This window comes from Leopardus geoffroyi, chromosome E1 (genome assembly GCF_018350155.1).
Source record: "Leopardus geoffroyi isolate Oge1 chromosome E1, O.geoffroyi_Oge1_pat1.0, whole genome shotgun sequence".
NCBI lineage: Eukaryota > Metazoa > Chordata > Mammalia > Carnivora > Felidae > Leopardus > Leopardus geoffroyi.
The window spans coordinates 41,326,157-41,344,004 of record NC_059330.1 but is presented as its reverse complement, the minus strand read 5'-3'; the positions used below and the strand labels follow the sequence as shown (position 1 = coordinate 41,344,004).

The 17,848-nt window shown below is 44.2% G+C and overlaps 1 protein-coding gene across 2 annotated transcripts; it reads right to left on the bottom strand.

Annotated features, from left to right (window-relative positions):
- Positions 1 to 870: 870 nt before the first annotated feature.
- G6PC1 (glucose-6-phosphatase catalytic subunit 1) lies at positions 871 to 10,187 on the bottom strand. Of its 2 annotated transcripts, none has more exons than XM_045488993.1 (5): positions 9,715 to 10,187; positions 6,966 to 7,075; positions 5,681 to 5,786; positions 4,913 to 5,028; positions 871 to 2,467 (listed from the first exon to the last, which is right to left on the bottom strand). In XM_045488993.1, exons 1-5 carry the CDS (start codon positions 9,942 to 9,944, stop codon positions 1,956 to 1,958), a joined length of 1,074 nt encoding a protein of 357 aa, XP_045344949.1. In that variant the 5' UTR covers positions 9,945 to 10,187; the 3' UTR covers positions 871 to 1,955. The 2 variants fall into 2 exon arrangements, with proteins under 2 accessions (XP_045344949.1, XP_045344950.1); XM_045488994.1 differs by having other exon boundaries at positions 9,885 to 10,186.
- Between the last annotated feature and the right edge of the window lie 7,661 nt (positions 10,188 to 17,848).

Sequence of the window (17,848 nt, the reverse complement as noted above, 5' to 3'; positions counted from 1 at the left end):
CTGCCAGAATCCTATTGCAAGGGATCTGGACTTGGTCCCTGGGAATGAATAAATCATCAAGGATCGGGGTCATGCCTGAGCACTGGGGTTCAATTTAGAGAGAACAAGACCATTTGGTAAGACAGAGTCTCCCTTGGTAAGACAGAGTCTCTGAGGGGCCTCATGCCCTTGAAGAAACCAAATCCAGTAGGAAGACTAAACTTTCCTAAACATACACATTCCAAAGTTCCGAAGTGAGTGAGCATTTCATCCTCAGTAGATCCAGGGTTATGCTGATGAGTCCAGGCCTTTGGAAGAGGCACCATGTACCTAGGATGAAATTGATCATAGGGGATTGTAGGGAATAGGAGGGGAAACTGAAGTAGCTCCCGTGAGCATTCTCTGCTGCTTTGACTTGCTCTGTTTAGACTTTCTTTAACTATAACCCCCAACCTTGCTGCTTGCTGATGCTGGGTTACTGGATTCCAGAGTCTACCCAGTCTTTTTCTGTTGCTATGACTTACATTCCCTGATTGCTTCGCTTGGTAATGATTCTGTCTGTTTGCCTTTAAGTTGCAATTTGATCCCTTAGAACAGCTCATGCTGACCTGTGGTCTGGCAACTAATGCTCAATCTTGGCCAATGATATTGTGCCTATGTTGATATACTCAACCCTATCTGTGCCCCCGTGGACACCTTGTATGTCCCCCAGCTCTACTGGGACTCCTGGCCAGCCCAAGATTTTCTTTCTCCAAAGGGAAAACATAGGTACACAGAAACTAAATTATTTGTTTAGGGAAATAGAGAAAGAGCTAGAAATTTAGCTGAGCCAGAATTAGAACCTTCAGATCACATGGCATCTAAAATATAGTAATCAGTAAGACTTCATTCTTAAATAAAATGTTGTTTTAATAAAATACTGCACATATATATTTTTCTTTTCAAAGATGTTATGACCAGGATGATTGGTGTGAATGGTAATATATGGCGAACTGTATAATTAGTAGCAAAAACAAGGACTCTCAAATAAATAGACTTTAACATTTTTTTAAGGCATATTCTACAAATCAACTGAGACTGAAGAACAGACAAGGAAGAGCTGACTTTTCCTTCAAGAATGTGCTCTTGGTTGGCTTGGGATAGAGAAAGGAGTCATATTTACCCTCTAGGAATCAAAAGTAACATTGGAGTGACCTTTTGGAGAGAGGAATCCTTGTCTCTCCCTGCCCTCTCCTCGCCTTTTTGCCCAAGATTTCAGAACTTAACTAAACCATACAAAGCACTACCCAGAGTTGCCTTTAGGCATCTGAGCATCCGACAGGATGTGGGGCTAGTGGAAAATTTTAGGGAAAGCAGAGCTGAGCTAACAAGGAGGAAGATCTAGTGTGATAGAAGAGAAGCTGACTATACCTGAATGCTCCGACCTAGTACAAATCTAGGTCTCTGTGGCCATTCAGAAAGCCTCGTAAATACAATGATCATAGATATATAATAGAAAAATACAAGAAGCAGAGTTACCCCACTAACTACCTATAATTAGACTTTAAGTTGGTCCCCCACTATTGAGAGTCCCTTACCTAAAGATTCAAATATGAACAAAGCCATTTAGGTATTGTTTAGCATAAATTGCATGATATGCAAGATCCTAAAAAGTCTTCCTTAATGGTCCTGCTTTCCCTATCAAATTCACTGCTCCTTTCCCTTGTCTGGGTAAGGATGGGGACAGGTAGAAAATTTTCAGTGGGGATCTCCCACCTGGGATGATGAGCTGACCCTTCCTGGAGGTCTTGCTTTTGTATGTCTAAAAGAACAAGCAAGTCTTCAGGGAAAAATCCAGAATGACCGAACTTTTAACAGACAAGGCTTTCTCAGCTGACTCTAGCACCTCTGGCCACAAAACAGGCTGGCAGAAGATCCTAGCCATCCTCAATCGTTGGCACAGTCATTGACTTTGAATACTGAAGACTCCACATCCTTTACAAAGACTTCTTGTCTGGCTGGCCCAGGACCCGGGCAAGGCAGTAGGGTATGAGGCTGACAGATGCCAGGGGCACTGCTGCACTCTTGCAGAAGGACAGGATGTAGAAGATCAGCTCAATTTGGGATGGGGGTTTCAAAGAGTCAAAGAGGTGCAGGAGGATGAGAGAGACCACAATACAGCTGAGGCGGAATGGGAACCACTTGCTAAGTGTGCCCTTGCAGCTCTCCTGATACATGCTGGAGTTGAGAGCCAGCCCCAAGCCGAAGAGGGTGCCCACATTCTTGAGGAGGCTGGCAAAGGGCGTGGTGTCAATGTGGACCCATTCTGGCCGCTCACACCATCTCCTGGCTTTTTCTAGTGTCCACAGGAGGTCTACACCCAACCCCTTTAGCAGCAGGTAAAATCCAATGGCAAAGCTGAGCAGGAAGAAGGTAATGAGAAAATATTTCTTGAGGCTGGCATTGTAGATGCTCTGGATGTGGCGGAAAGTTTCAGCAACAGCAATGCCTGAGTGGAAGAAAGAATGACAGTGAAAAATTGGGGAAGACTCTGAACCTTCAGCTATGGGTGGGTTTGGAGCAATGGGTGACATATCATCCATCCTGTCATTGTGGCATTAAATCACAGATGCTAGAACAGAGGGTCACCTGGTTTATTCCCGTATGTAATTCCACTCTGTCCTCAGCCATAGACTCTTTCAAATGGAAGAGTCATGTCACATACATTCTCCTACTTCATGCATATTTCCTGTTGGGAGTTCTCATATTTCTACTTGAATATCCACAGGTATGGAGAACTCACTCCCATTTGGGCAGCCCATTTCATCTTTCAATGGATTCAATTTTTAAAAAATGTTTATCTTGAGACAGACAGAGAGAGAGAGAGAGAGAGAGAGAGAGACAGCATGAGTGGAGGAGGAGCAGAGAGAGAGGAGGGAGAGAATCCAAAGCAGGTTCTGCACTAACAACGCAGAGCCTGACTTGGGGCTCGATCCCAGGAACCATGAGATCATGACCTGAGCTGAAGTCAAAAGCCAGAGCTCAACCAACTGAGCCACCCAGGTAACCCTGAATGGATTTGATTATTTTAAAAGTTCTTCCTAGGGTGCCTGGGTGGCTCAGTCGGTTAAGCGTCCAACTTCAGCTCAGGTCACGATCTCACGGTCTGTGAGTTCGAGCCCCACGTCGGGCTCTGGGCCGATGGCTCAGAGCCTGGAGCCTGCTTCCGATTCTGTGTCTCCCTCTCTCTCTGCCCCTCCCCCATTCATGCTCTGTCTCTCTCTGTCTCAAAAATAAATAAACGTTAAAAAAAAATGTTAAAAGTTCTTCCTTGTGCTAAACTGAAATGTGGCCCCCTCTAATGCCATCTGTTGATCTCAGTTCTTTCCATAGGAGTTAAGTAAATCTAGAGCCTTGTTAACACATGTGAAGACAGTTCTTCTCCTCTCTAACCTAAACATTCTCAGGTCTTTCATATAACATGGCTTCTGAGCTCTTCCTCAAATATGGCACCCAGTACTCAATGCTACATTACAATTACGGCTGTCATGAAATTGTTATCTCCCTTGTACTCAACACTCTTCTTGTAATGTTACTGTATTCTGCTCTTACCCATCTCCAGGGGGGAAATTCTACAATTTCCCTAAGGTCTTATATTCCAGTACCTCCCACAAAGTAAAGAAATTCTTTCTTACACTTAACCTAAGTCTTTTCTGCCCCTTATTAATGGGATCTAAGAAAACAGAAGTATAGTTGACCTTGGGTTTGATCTAGGTGGGTCCACTTATATGCAGATTCAAAAAAATGTTTATTTATTTTTGAGAGAGAGAGACAGAGCATGAGCGGAGGAGGAGAGAGAGAGAGGGAGACACAGAATCTGAAGCAGGCTCTGAGCTGTCAGCACAGAGCCTGACACAGGGCTCGAACCCACAAACCATGAGATCATGACTTGAGCTAAGTCGGATGCTTAACCGACTGAGCCACCCAGGCACCCCCATATGCAGATTTTTAAAAATAAATACAGTACAGTAATATAAATGTATTTTCTTTTCCTGCTGATTTTCTTAGTAACATTTTCTTTTCTCTAGCTTACTTTATTGTAAGAATGTGGATATAATACATATAACATACAAAATATGTGTTTGTCGACCATTTATGTTATCGGTAGAGCTTTCAGTCAACGATAGGCTATTAGTAGTTAAATTTGGGGGAGTCAAAGTTATATGTGGATTTTCGGTGTGTGCGTGTGTGTGTGTGTGTGTGTGTGTGTGAATGCCCCTAATGCCTGCATCATTCAAGTATCAACTGTATTAAGAACTCTGACCTTATAAGAAAACCCAACAGTGGGTTTGCAAATTAATTTACCCAAATAAAGAGCTTTTCTAGGACACTGCTAATTTGGTAGACTCCCTTAAAACTAAACTAGGGGCCATTTCCATTCAAAGATCGGTAAGAAATAAAGAATATACAAAGTAAGGAAATTTAGGGGCACCTGGGTGGCTCAGTAGGTTAAGCGTCCGACTTCAGCTCAAGTCATGATCTCATGGTTTGTGTGTTCGAGCCCCATGTGGGGCTCTGTGCTGACAGCTCAGAGCCTGGAGCCTGCTTCGGATTGTGTGTCTCCCCCTCTCTCTGCCCCTCCCTGTTCCTCTCTCTCTCAGGAATAAATACACATGAAAACCTTTTTTTTTTTAAGTAAGAAAATTTCATGTTAATTCAAGTGGGTAAGTTAACTTGATGTATTGCAACGTTTCTGAAGCATATTTAATTATGTAGATCTGGGCAGTCCTATAGAAATGAATAGTTTCAAGTTGCCCACCCTTGACTTTCAACCCACTGAAATGCTAACAGAATTGGTTATGCCCAGAACATGGCTGGAATGCTGGGATTTTGTCCTGGTTTGGGAGACATGGTACAGGAGGGGAGGAAGGGAGACAGCCAGAGCAGCTGATACCTGATAGAACTCCAGCGACAACCTGATGGGGAAAATGAGCAGCAAGGTAGATTCGGGACAAACAGACGTTCAGCTGCACTGCCCAGAATCCCAACCACAAAATGACGTTCAAGCACCTGCAACGGAAGAGGCAGTCATAACAGAGCCCAGATACAGATCTTTCAGCAAAAAGAACAGCTCTGGCAGGAATGCTGACGCTTGGCAGACTTAGGTACAGTCAGTGGAATTTTTGTAAGTTGAAGCCCATACTCAAAAGCTCAGAGATACTGGTGTCATGGGGTGAACCCTTACATGTGTGAATGTTAAATATTTTATGTTTGATAATTAAGCTTTTGCACAGTGGCTGTATTCTCGGAATTCCCTGTAACAGGAATGTCTTATGTTTCTCTTTCTATTTTAACCTGAACAAGGTGACTCTTTGGTTGGTACAGAAATGGTTTTTTTGCTTGTTTGCTTGTTTGTTTTTGTTTTTGTTTTTTGTTTTAAACCTGCCACTACTGCACTACCTGACCCTGAGAATCTCCTTTACCATATTAGGCTTTGTTTCCTTATCTGTAAAATTCAGGGTTGCTCTCATCGGTCCCTTCCAACCCTGACATTCTGTGACTCTAATGTTTGCTCTCTGCAGAAATACCACAACTCTGCTCAGGACCAACCCAAGACAGGGTGGGCTAGGGGTGGGGAATGTGAGGAAGGGCAAGGGGTGTGTCAGTTACAGAGTCACCTCCTGCCCTCCACCACCCACACCCCAGTGCTGGGGGTTCTTACCGAAATCTGTAGGTTGGCTTTTTCTTTCCCCGAAACATAGAGAGGGTGGATGTGACCATCACATAGTATACACCTGCTGTACCCATGGCATGACCAGAGGGACTTCCTAAAGGATAGGGAAGAGATGAATGGATGAACTAAAGGTGAAAAGTCTCCATCTGGGAGACTGCTAGGGGATGTCGTCTATCCATCTACCCACCCTTCTCCTCCTTCTCCTCCTCCTCCTTCACTATCATCTTCTAACATCCTATATATTTTACTTATGTATTATGATTTTGTATATTGTACTTGCATGCCTACACCCATGGCACACCACTCAAATTTTAGTTACACCAGGGCAGGAATCTTTGTCTGCTGTATTCACTGAGGTACTCCAACTTTCTGGAACAGTGTCTGGCACAGAGGAGGTGCTCAATGAATAACATCTGAATGAATGAATATGCTCTGAAGTGAACAAAGGGCTTATGAGAACAAATAACTAAGGTCCATGCCCTAGTTTGGGAGTCAGGGATAGGGTCCCTGAGGAAGGGAGGCTAGAGCCAAGACTTAAGGGTGAGCAAAGGGGTTGGATATTCCACCACCTACTGAAAAAGGAAATCTATCATTCGATTTTACAATAACTGTCTGGTTGTCACTAGTAAAGTACAAGCACAGTGGGGGGTTGTACAGTCAGCTCAGGAAGATAGATCTACTTGACCAGTCCTTGGGGAAGGATAGCCAGGGGCACAAGCTTCTACTCCCTTCCCTGGACCAAGGACCATAATGCAGTTACTCTCATGAGAGTGCTTGGAGAGTGCCCTTGCCTCTCTGGACTAACAATTTATGTTCTGGAAATATTAGGTGATTTCTTTTTTTTTTTTTTTAATTTTTTTAATGCTTATTTATTTTTGGGAGACAGAGACAGAGCACGAGCAGGGGAGGGGCAGAGAGAGAAAGAGAATCTGAAGCAGGCTCCAGGCTCTGAGCTGTCAGCACGGAGCCCGACACAGGGCTTGAACCCATGAACCATGAGATCATGACTAGAGCCAAAGTCAGCCACTTGACTGAGCCACCCAGGCGCCCCTCTTAGGTGTTTCCTAATGTAGCAGCAATATGTTATTCAGAAGGCCTTCTTGAATTGAATTAGAATGGAGTTGTACCCAATTGAAGACCATGACAAAAGCTTGAAGGAGTGGCTCTCCTCATGTCCCCTCAAAGACAGCTTCATCTACAATGAATACTGATAGGTGTCCACAGTGAGCAAGATGCACCCAGCTTCTGTCTCTACAGGGGCTGGGACTCTCACCTGGTCCAGTCTCGCAGGTGACTGGGAACTGCTTTATCAGTGGCACGGAGGTGTTGCCGTAGTAGTCGGTGTCCATGACCCACCAGTATGGACGCTGTCCAAAGAGAATCCTGTAAAAAAGCAGACCTGGCGTCTGGAGTGACTGAAAGAACCCTTTTTTTGCTCAAAGCCCACACCTTTGAGAAAAGAGAGTAGCTTGGGGAGAAGATTCATGTGATCCTAAACAAAACCCTGTTAGCTTTGGTTGCCTCCAAGAAGGAGAACCGAGTGGCTGGAGAGCGGTAGTGGAGGGAGACTTTTTCTGGTACGTTCTTTATAAAACTTTTGAATTTTGAATATTTGAATGTATTATTTATTCAAACAGAAATAAATAAACCCAAGATCCGAAAAATCCATAGTAATGGAAGCTATGTGACTTAAAAAAATTTTTTTAATGTTTTTATTTATTTTTTTTTTTAATTTTTAAAAAAAAAAATTTTTTTTTCAACGTTTTTATTTATTTTTGGGACAGAGAGAGACAGAGCATGAACGGGGGAGGGGCAGAGAGAGAGGGAGACACAGAATCGGAAACAGGCTCCAGGCTCTGAGCCATCAGCCCAGAGCCCGACGCGGGGCTCGAACTCACGGACCGCGAGATCGTGACCTGGCTGAAGTCGGACGCTTAACCGACTGCGCCACCCAGGCGCCCCTTTTTTTCTTTTTTTTTTTAAATTTTTTTTTCAACGTTTTTATTTATTTTTGGGACAGAGAGAGACAGAGCATGAACGGGGGAGGGGCAGAGAGAGAGGGAGACACAGAATCGGAAACAGTGTTTTTATTTATTTTTGAGACAGAGAGACAGAGCCTGAGCAGGGGAGGGGCAGAGAGAGAGGGAGACACAGAATCCGAAGCAGGCTCCAGGCTCTGAGCTGTCAGCACAGAGCCCGACGCGGGGCTCGAACTCACAGACTTGTGAGATCATGACCTGAGTCGAAGTCAGACGCCCAACCGACTGAGCCACCCAGGTGCCCCAGCTCTGTGACTTTTTAAAAACCCCAGCAAGAATCTGTCTGGAAGGATGCATACATTACAGTTTGCAGCTTGGACTTGCATATCTTTCTAGGTCCCTATTCTCTTTCGTCAGGCCTCCAGGAGTCTTGGGTTTCCTCTGACATCAGAGAATGTGCCCTAGCATTCTAGGGAGAAGCACCCTCAGGAGACTTGGCCTCCTTGTTATAAGAATTGTTGTCTGTAAAGACATATATAGCTTCAAGTGCTTGCTTTGTATCCTCTCTGCTTTGGAACAGGGCATCTCACACAAACCACTTTGCCTTTAAAAGTACTAGACACGTTTTTCTTTGTGGAAACAGGTGTCAAAGGTCAGCCACTCCAGAGGTGGAATAGTGATTTTTCACCGAAATCAAAGACAGTCACTAACTCTGACCTCAGAGAAAATCTATGGTTCTTCAACCGAGATCAGATATTTGAAGTAACTCTTTAGCTGTTTACTTTTTTAGGATCATGCTATTGAATAAGGGGACATTACAGACAAAACTTAGTCGATTTTTCAACAGAAGTTTCAGAACCACATCAATATGCCTTGGGCCTCTGAGCCCCATGACAACTTTTTACCCTACTTTTAAAGGACTTTTATTGTTTATGACTAAAGAATATTAGAGCTAAAAAGTTCTCAGAATTACCTGACGTAGACATAGACAGTTTTAAGGATGTTAAAGGTCTTGGCCCAATCTCTTTATTGTCTAGATGAGGAAATAGAAGCCAAACCAGTGATGTTCTAGAGTCCGATGGTACTGGCTAACAATTGAGAAATATTTAGGATTTTTGCAAGCTTGACTGATGAGTAGATTGAAAGTGGCCCCAATGGGAATACATACATATACACACACACAATACACACACACACACACACACACACACACACACACACATATATATATACAGCAGAAATTGACAAACACTAAAATTAGGGCTTCCTCCTGCACCCCGAGAGAGTCAATTCATCAGCACTGAACATAACGTAGTTCTTAAGAGCCTGTCCTCTGAAACCAGCTTGTCTGGGCTTAAATGCTGCCTCTGACATTGACTGTCTATGTTGATCTAGTTATGGTCACTTAACTCAGTGCCTCTGTCTCTTCATCTGTAATATAGTAGTAACCATCCCATAGAAAAGCATTTGGCACATGACCTAGTACCTACTAAATGTTCAATAAATGTTAACTAGAATTATTACTAAGGTCCCAGAGATAACCTAAGTTTACAGATTATAAAACAGAAACTCAGAGAGTTGCTTTGACTTGCCCAGGACATAGAGTTGCTAGGTGGCTGAACAAGGGTTGGAGCCCAGTTCTCTGGGTTACTTCTCATTTGTCCATGCAATAGGTTTTTAAATTATCTACATGCTTCCTGTTTTCATACATCATCTTTCTTCTTTCCTGCATCTATCTTTACATTACCTATTCGACTTCAAAGTAATAAAACTGTACTTCTTTGCTTATAAGCTAGAATTTCAGACTTTTCACTAAGTCCAGCTGGCCTTCCATCCATATGAAATAGCCTTGCCTGTATCTTCAACTCATTGACAGGGTTTTCTCTGTCTTCCCTCTTTATGTAGATGATCCAAAGTCAGGAGGGGAGTAACCTGTAGCTCCCCAAATAGCATGGAGAAGGCAACTTCCGATGGACAGACATTTCCAGAGAGAATGCCAGCCTCTTCCCTTGCCGATCTCCTCTCTGTCTGGCTCTTACTCACCACTTAAAGACGAGGTTGAGCCAGTCTCCAATCACAGCTACCCAGAGGAGTTTAATGCCCACAGCTTCGCGAAGATGGAACCAGATGGGGAAGAGGACATAGAAGGCATTCCTGAGGTCTGCAATCACGGACACCAAGATGAACCAATCCTGGGAGTCCTGGTAATTCACCTGGAGGTAGTGCGTTGACTGGATCCCAAAGTCATGAAGAACATTCATTCCTTTCTCCATCCTTACTCCGTGGCCCCTCGGGCACCCTTCAGCTGAGCCCTTGCAGTTATTACAGTCTTGGTGGTGATTGCTCTGCTATCAGCCTGTGCCTTGCCCCTGTTTTTATACACCCTGTATCCAGTCTGCAGGTCAACCCAGCCCTGCTCTTTGGACTCAAAAACCACTTTTGTCTAAAATCTATTGATCAAAGGTGCATCACCAGTAGGTTGATGCAAACATGTTCGGGGTGATTTACGTAAAATAGAAAAACGGGCACACAAAAACAGCCTGATCTGCCATGTACTCGGCAGGGCCAATGATTAACTTTGGCATGCTGCTTGATAGTTCAGGGGCTGCCTTCCTGGCTCTGAAACCCAGCCAGAGACACAGGACAGAGTCTAAATCTGCCATGGTTCTTGCAAAGATCCTGATTCCCTGTCTGCAAGTGCACTTATCTGAGGACAAAGAAAAGTCTTGGTACTCTAGCTATCATGTTTTAAGAGTATCACTTTTAAAATACAGTAAATTCTATTGTACTGGGAGCCCTCACCTTGCTGGGCCTTTCTTAACGGCATAGAGTCTATGAAGTGCCTCTGATTTGGGAGATCAAACCCTCTTCCTAGTATTGGCTCTGTATCTCTTAGGGCAGGAAAAGAATCATCTTCGAATGCACTGATTAATTCATTTAATGTCCTTCAGGTTAGGACCTTTGGGGTTTTAACACATAAATTTAAACGGTAGAATGAATGTGTGCTCCTGCAAAAACAATATGATGAATATATGGTTCCTAATAAAACCACCAGCAAACTGGTCAATGGGGACTAGGGAAAGGGCTTATTTTTTGAAAAAATGTATTTGGATGTAGTTGACATGCAATGTTACATTAGTTTCAGGTGTACGATGTGGTGATTCAACATCTCTAGACGTTACACTGTGCTCACAAGTGTGGCTGTTATCGGTCTCCACGCAATGCTATTACAATGTCAATGACTATATTCCTTATGTTGCAACTTTCATCCCTGTAACTTATTCCATAACTGGAAGTCTGTATCTCCTATTCCTCTTCAATCAGTTTACCCATGTCCCTCCCTACCGTCCCCTCTGGCAACCATCAATTTGTTGTCTGTATTTTTCTGCCTGATTCTGCTTTTTGTGTCCGTTTATTCATTTGTTTTGTGTTTTAGATTCCACCATGTATGAGTGAAATCATATGAGATTTGTCTTTCACAGCCTGACTTATTTCACTTAGCCTAACACCCTCTAGGTCCATCTGCATTGTCATCAATGACAAGATCTCATCCTTTTTTATGGCTGAGTAATATTTCTGTGTGTGTGTGTGTGTGTGTGTGTGTGTGTGCATGTGTGTCTTCTTTATCCATTTATCTATTGATAGATAGTTGGTTTGCTTCTATATCTTGGCTATTGTAAATAATGCTGCAATAAGCATAGGGATGTGTATGTCTTTTTTGAACTAGTGTTTTTCCTTTCTTTGGGTAAATGCTCAGTAGTGGAATTATTGGATCATATGGTATTTCTATTTTTAATTTTTTGAGGAACCTCCATACTGTTTTCCACAGTGGCTGCATTTATTCTCATCGACAGTGCATGAGAATTCCTTCTTCATCACATCCTTGCCAAAACTTGTTATTTCTTGTTGTTGTTGTTGTTGTTGTTGTTGTTGTTTTAGCCATTCTGACAGGTGCAAGGTGATTTTTTTAAATTAATTAATTAATTATTGTATTTTTAAATTTACGCCCAAATTAGCATATAGTGCAACAATGATTTCAGGAGTAGAATCCAGTGATTCATCCCCTACATACAACACCCAGTGCTCATCCCAACAAGTGTCCTCCTTAATACCCTTTGCCCATTCAGCCCATCCCCCAGCCACAACCCCTCCAGCAACCCTCAGTTTTTTCTCTATATTTAAGAGTCTCTTACGTTTTGTACCCCTCCCTGTTTTTATATTATTTTTGCTTCCTTTCCCTTCTGTTCATTTGCTTTGTATCTTAAATTCTACATATGAGTGAAGTCATATGATATTTGCCCCTTTGAAACAGCACATGTGTATCCTTTGGATAAATATCTAGTAGTGCAATTGCTGGGTCGTAGGGTAGTTCTACTTTTAATTTTTTTGAGGAACCTCCATACTGTTTTTCAGAGTGGCTGCACCAGTTTGCATTCCCACCAGCAGTGCAAAAGGGTTCCTCTTTTTCCACATCCTCACCAGCATCTGTCATTGCCTGAATTGTAAATTTCAGCCATTCTGACTGATGTGAAGTGGGATCTCATTGTGGTTTTGATTTGTATTTCTCGGATGATGAGTGACGTTGAGCATTTTCTCATGTGTCAGTTGGCCATCTGGATGTCTTCTTTAGAAAAGTGTCATTCATGTCTTTTGCCCGTTTCTTCACCGGATTATTTGTTTTTTGGGTGTTGAGTTTGATAAGTTCTTTATAGATTTTGGATACTAGCCCTTTATCTGATATGTCGTTTGCAAATATCTTTTCCCATCCTGTTGGTTGCGTTTTAGTTTTGCTGATTGTTTCCTTCGCTGTGCAGAAGTTTTTACCTTGACGAGTTCATTTTTGCTTTTGTTTCCCTTGCCTCTGGAGACGAGTTTAGTAATAAGTTGCTGCGGGCAAGGTCAAAGAGGTTTTTGTCTGCTTTCCCCTCTAGGATTTTGATGGCTTACATTTAGATCTTTCATCCATTTTGAGTTTATTTTTATGTATGCTGTAAGAAAGTGGTCCAGGTTCATTCTTCTGCCTGTTGCTGTCCAGTTTTCCCAACGCCATTTGCTGAAGAGACTGTCTTTAATCCATTGGATATTCTTTCCTGCTTTGTCAAAGATTAGTTGGCCACACTGATATCTTTTTTAAAGTATTTACTTATTAAGTAATCTCTACACCCAGTGTGGGGCTTGAACTCACAACCCCAATATCAAGAGTCAGATGCTCCTCTGACTGAGCCAGCCAGGCCCCCCTGTAAAGTGATATTTTATTATGGTTTTAATCCGCATCTTCCTTAGGGGATTCTGTATTTTGAGCTTTCTTTCATTTGTAGTTGGAGATTATAAATATCTATATATTATATATTTATTTTATTTATATTATATATGTATAAAATAGTCACCAGGAAGTCAATACAATTTTGTTATAGTCCTGGATATAGACAAAGAATAAATAAAAGTAACAAGTACTAAGTTATGAGAAACAATGCTACCTGCTCACCTGCACGAGCAGAAATCATTGTGTAGCAATGCACAGATCAAAACCTCCCACACTTGGGTCACCTAAAACTCTGAACGGAGCAGGGGCTGAATCAGGTGACAGACTGACATTTTCAAGGATTAGAGCTACTGGGAATAAAGCTTTTCGAAACCTGCTTGGATTTCCCTTCAGCAAGTACATATTGTGAATTGTAAGGGGTAGGTCGGGGACAAGGAAAAGAAACTCGGAGCCAATGAGTCTGTAGCAAAGGTTGACAACATTCCATGCTGGAAATGATTAAAACATCATCCAGGAGGTATGATCTGGAGTTTCATCCCCACCTCCCCTGGTCTCCCACCCAGCTCAAGCCAACTCCAACTGCCCTTGACCACATTGTCTTTGCTGGTCCAAGCAACCCTACCCTGCCACCTCCAGCCTAGAGAGCTGGTAATAGTGGTCGTGGTGACTGTGGCGGCAATGCAGTTGGGCATGTACTTGGAAGTATTGTGGAGGAGAGCATTCTGCAATGTCAGGACTGTGAGGCCACAGACAGTAGGCCCCATCAGAAGAGATGGCCCCTTCCTTCTACTCAGATAAGCCTTCCTCAAAAGTATTGAGTAACTATTGTGGTGATCCCTGGAGTTTTTATGATCTGAGGTGATTCGAGGGTGAATAGGGCAGCTCCTCTGACCAAACACTCAAAGGCCACTGTCTGGGTCTCCACAGGGTTGCTAGGAGCCAGAGACTCTGAGTCGAGTGGAGTTCCATCATGTGTTCAGCAGATGGGGAGCCAGTGGACAGCCTTACCTTCTGGAGGAACCACAGAGAGAATGTTCGTGCTGATAAAGAGTCAAGATGGAGCTGATACCCCCTTCTGGGCACACGGGGCAGCCTTCTGGCAGGCTGCCTGCCAGGGAGGGGGACCCTCTTGGTCAGAGCAATTGTGTACATCATAAGACCATTTGCTAGTGTTTATCTTTCCACCCTCCAGCTCCTTCCTGCTGCCTCTGGCAAATTTGTATCATGTGCAGGAAAAAATGAGGCCCCAAAAGACCTGAGCTAGAACTCTGTCAGCTAGAAAGCTGACTGAAGAGAGACATTGTAGAGTTCTCAGATCCTCAAAGGACTTGTGGATATTTGAGGTGAATATTGTGGAGAAAGCATTTGAGTTGCTAGAGATTTGGGTGAGGATCCACTCATTTGAAGACCTGTCTCCCAGAGGCAGGGTTCCATCATTTCCCCTACCTCCTGTCAGCTTCTTCAAGAAGCTTCCCAGTTTAACTAAACAAACGTTTCCTGAGTAAAGCACCTTGCCTGGCTCTCTGAGGATCCAGAGTCAAATCCCCTGTGTTCTCGGGGGACCTTGACAATGTAGTGGGGCAGAGAGGTCAGGTATTCAACAGCTATGTCAGTTGGGGGATCCTTAAACCAAAGCGGAGTCCTCAGTGGATTCAGAGTCCTTATTATTTTGTCCTCAGTGGAGATGACTCAAGACTTACTAAGCCTTCTGGGGAAATGACCAGCTGAGTCTGGGAAGCCATGAAAATGGAAAATTATAGAGGCCCTTTTTTGACAGGTATACTAGCCGGGCACTCCTCAGGCACTTTCTCCACAAACAGAAACTCAGAGGCTTGGAGATCTTGGTTTGGGAAGAACACGAAGGAAAGGGGCCAGAAAGTACAGTCTGGTCTGCTACTAAAAAAGCACAGCTGCTTCCAGTGTCCTGGCACCTTCTTCTCCAAGAACAAGGTTGACTCATTCACTCAAACAAGTTTATTAGCCGACAGGAAAGTAAAGAGGAAAAGGAGCCAGAATTCACCACACACCTCATCCAAAAACTGCATTTCTTACCAAGAAGAAATTCTGACTTCACTTCCAGCCAAGTCCTGTATTCTGGTCGGGGCTCCAGTCTCTGTTGAGGAAGGAGATGCCTTTATCTCGTATCACCAGCGAGGGTCTTGTCTACACACTGTAGCAGGGATGCAAAACCCAGCTTTGATCTGGAGCTTTGAGCGGGGTAGACTTCTCTGAAGGGTAATGGCCCAAACTGTACAAGATATAGCTTTATTATTTTTTTCTAATTTATTTGTTTTTTGGGTGGGTTCCCCCCCCTACCAAGTGATCACTGGGGGTAGGAGTTTATGGGTAGACAGTAGACACTGGCTGGATTGACTGCTGTCACCTTTTAAGCGAGTGACCCAGTTCATTTTTTACAAAAACATGTTGGGAAAAATAGGTAAAGGGAGATATGGATTAATCATTGTCAACCAGTGAAAATGGCTGACTTATCTATGGCTTGGTGAGAAAGTTCAGCTTCAGGACCTTGAACTGTGCATCGATTGACCAGGCTGGGGGAGCATGGTTCATGTCTCAGGATGGGCTGGACATTTTGTCCACGGAAAAACACTGGAGGGCATTTGCTTCTTTGTAAACAGTTAAGAACTCCCCTCTCACTACCTTTCTCCTGCCACCCTAAGGTCTGTCTTCTACTAACATATGATGAATCATCAGAACTTTTGCAGGAATCACAGATTCCTATCTTTTGCCTGCCCCCATCTTGCTTAACCGTCCTCCCCAAAGGAGCTGTTGCTTCTTCCAGAGAATATCCTGTTTCCACAAATGGTCAACCAGCCCCCTCACCGCCGGGTGGTAGACATTTCTCCCACTCTTCTTCAACCCTTTGGCCCTGCCAGATCACGTGAACGTTCAGGACAGTTCCTGCTGTCAAATGCAATCTTCCCCCACCAGGGGTTAAACTTTGTTGATGGTGCACACCAGAGGCAAGGGAAGTAAGCCTCCAAAACACTGGTCAGAACTTTTTGCAAAAAGCTCATCTTCCCCTTTGTTCTGGTCCGTAGCTCAGAAGCAAAGAGGGGCTGTCTGAGGAGAGACGGGAAATGTGACTCAAGCTGAGAATCCAGCCTCAAACAGCTGTCCCCTCCTTGCTTCCACTCACTGGATTCTTTCAAAGAATCCAGGGGACCAAGGAAAGAAGGAGGGGAGGGAAACCAAGTCAGGTCGCAGCCAGGGCTCAGCCTGGTGGGAAGTGGAGTGAGGTGAGGGGGTGCAGGGCAGAAGGAGGGTCTTGGTTTTCCTTAGAAGATTTTCAGAAACACCCTCAGACCTCCAGCAGGCAGCCCAGGAGACTGCCCCTCCCCACCCCCCCACCACTACCACTAAGATTTAAAAGGAAAAGAAAAGATTACAAAGGAAGATTAAAGAGCTGTGTGACCTTGACTGAGTCACTAGAGTTGTCTGGGTTTTACTTTTGTCAACAATTAAGTAATAACACTCAGCGTTAACATTCTGAGTTTAGGTGCTCCTTCGAAAGTGACTCCAGTGAGGCGGTGCCTGACTTTTAATAATCTAACAGAAGTAAATGATTCATTCCTGCCAGAAGGAAAAGATAAATGTATTCATATCTTTTTAATTAAAATATTTTGAAAAGTAATGTAGTCACGGGGCGCCTGGCACGCTTGGTCGGTGGAGCGTGTGACTCTTGATCTCCGGGTAGTGAGTTCAAGTCCCACACTGGGTGTAGAGATGACTTAAAAAAAAAAAAAAAAAGTAATGTAGTCACATAGTTTTTAGAATTTCAAAGTTCAAAGGAGTATTCAGTGAAGGCAGTTCTTCCACCCACCTCTGGGCACCTTCCAGACACCAGGGCTGCCGGAGCCCAGCCGAGACCTGATGAGCACTGAGAAACCCTAGGGGATCTCCAGTGGCAGCGAGCTCCCTGCACGGATGCTGGCATCCAGCCCAGATGTAGGTTGGAGGAGGGGGCCATCCCCTCCCCCTGTTCCCTCCCCCCCTTCTTTTTCTCCCCCAGCTCCACCCGGTAGTCCTCTAATCAACTCTTTCTTAATGGCTGCAGAATTTTTATCCCAACAAAAACACCATGTTGTAAGTCAGTTATTAGGCCTTCCCTCTTCCGGAGCCTAGCTGGGGGGAGATAATTAGGAAATCAGTAGTCTTGGACCTTCTTAACCCACACCTTACCCCCCCTCTGAGAATTCCCAAATGAGGACCACAGTGCAGAGAAAGAGGAAGAGGTGAGGCCCAGAATTGTCCTGAAAACAAACAGTGAGGTTTCCCCGCCCCCCAGGCCTGGAGAGGGCCAAGGAACTATTCTGAGCTATGAAAACACAGCAGGGCTCTGCTAGGAAATAAACAGCCGTCTGTCCCGCCAACGCCTGTCTCCCTGGACACGAGTCCTGACAGCACCCGATCTCTGGCCAGCAGGCAGGAAACAGGGAGAAAGGCAGGGAGACTCTTGCGTGCCTCCCTCCTCTAGGATGAAAGGGAAAGACACTGTTTGTTTTATTTTTAGGATTTTAAAGATTTCCTTCACTTTAGAAGGTTTGAAGGAGGGTGGCACTGGGGTCACGTAAGTCCAGGGGATCTCTCCAACCTTGAATTCCAGAGAGCAGGAAGCCTGTTGCTCACTCCTCAACCCCGTGCAATGTCAGTCTCCTCTGCTCTACTGGGAAGTCACCATGACCGTCTCACTGACACTTCTGACGGCCACCTTGAAACATTCACCCGCTCTGTGTTCAGGGCGACTCCAGCAAGCTCTTCTTTCCTTTCTCCTCTTCCTCCTGCCATAGCATGATGTTGGGCCCCTCTTGGACACCACCTGGATGTCCCATACATTCCCCAAATCCACGGGTTCCTTCCAGACCTGTTCCTCCTCCAGACTTTCTTGCTTTGCTT

Coding starts and splice junctions, on each gene's coding strand:
- G6PC1 (XM_045488993.1), bottom strand. CDS start 9,944: ATGGAGAAAGGAATGAATGTTCTTCATGACTTTGGGATCCAGTCAACG. Junction 5,029..5,680: donor AAGCCAACCTACAGATTTCG/GTAAGAACCCCC, acceptor CTTCCGTTGCAG/GTGCTTGAACGTCATTTTGT. Junction 2,468..4,912: donor TGTCGCTGGAGTTCTATCAG/GTATCAGCTGCT, acceptor TCTTCCACTCAG/GCATTGCTGTTGCTGAAACT.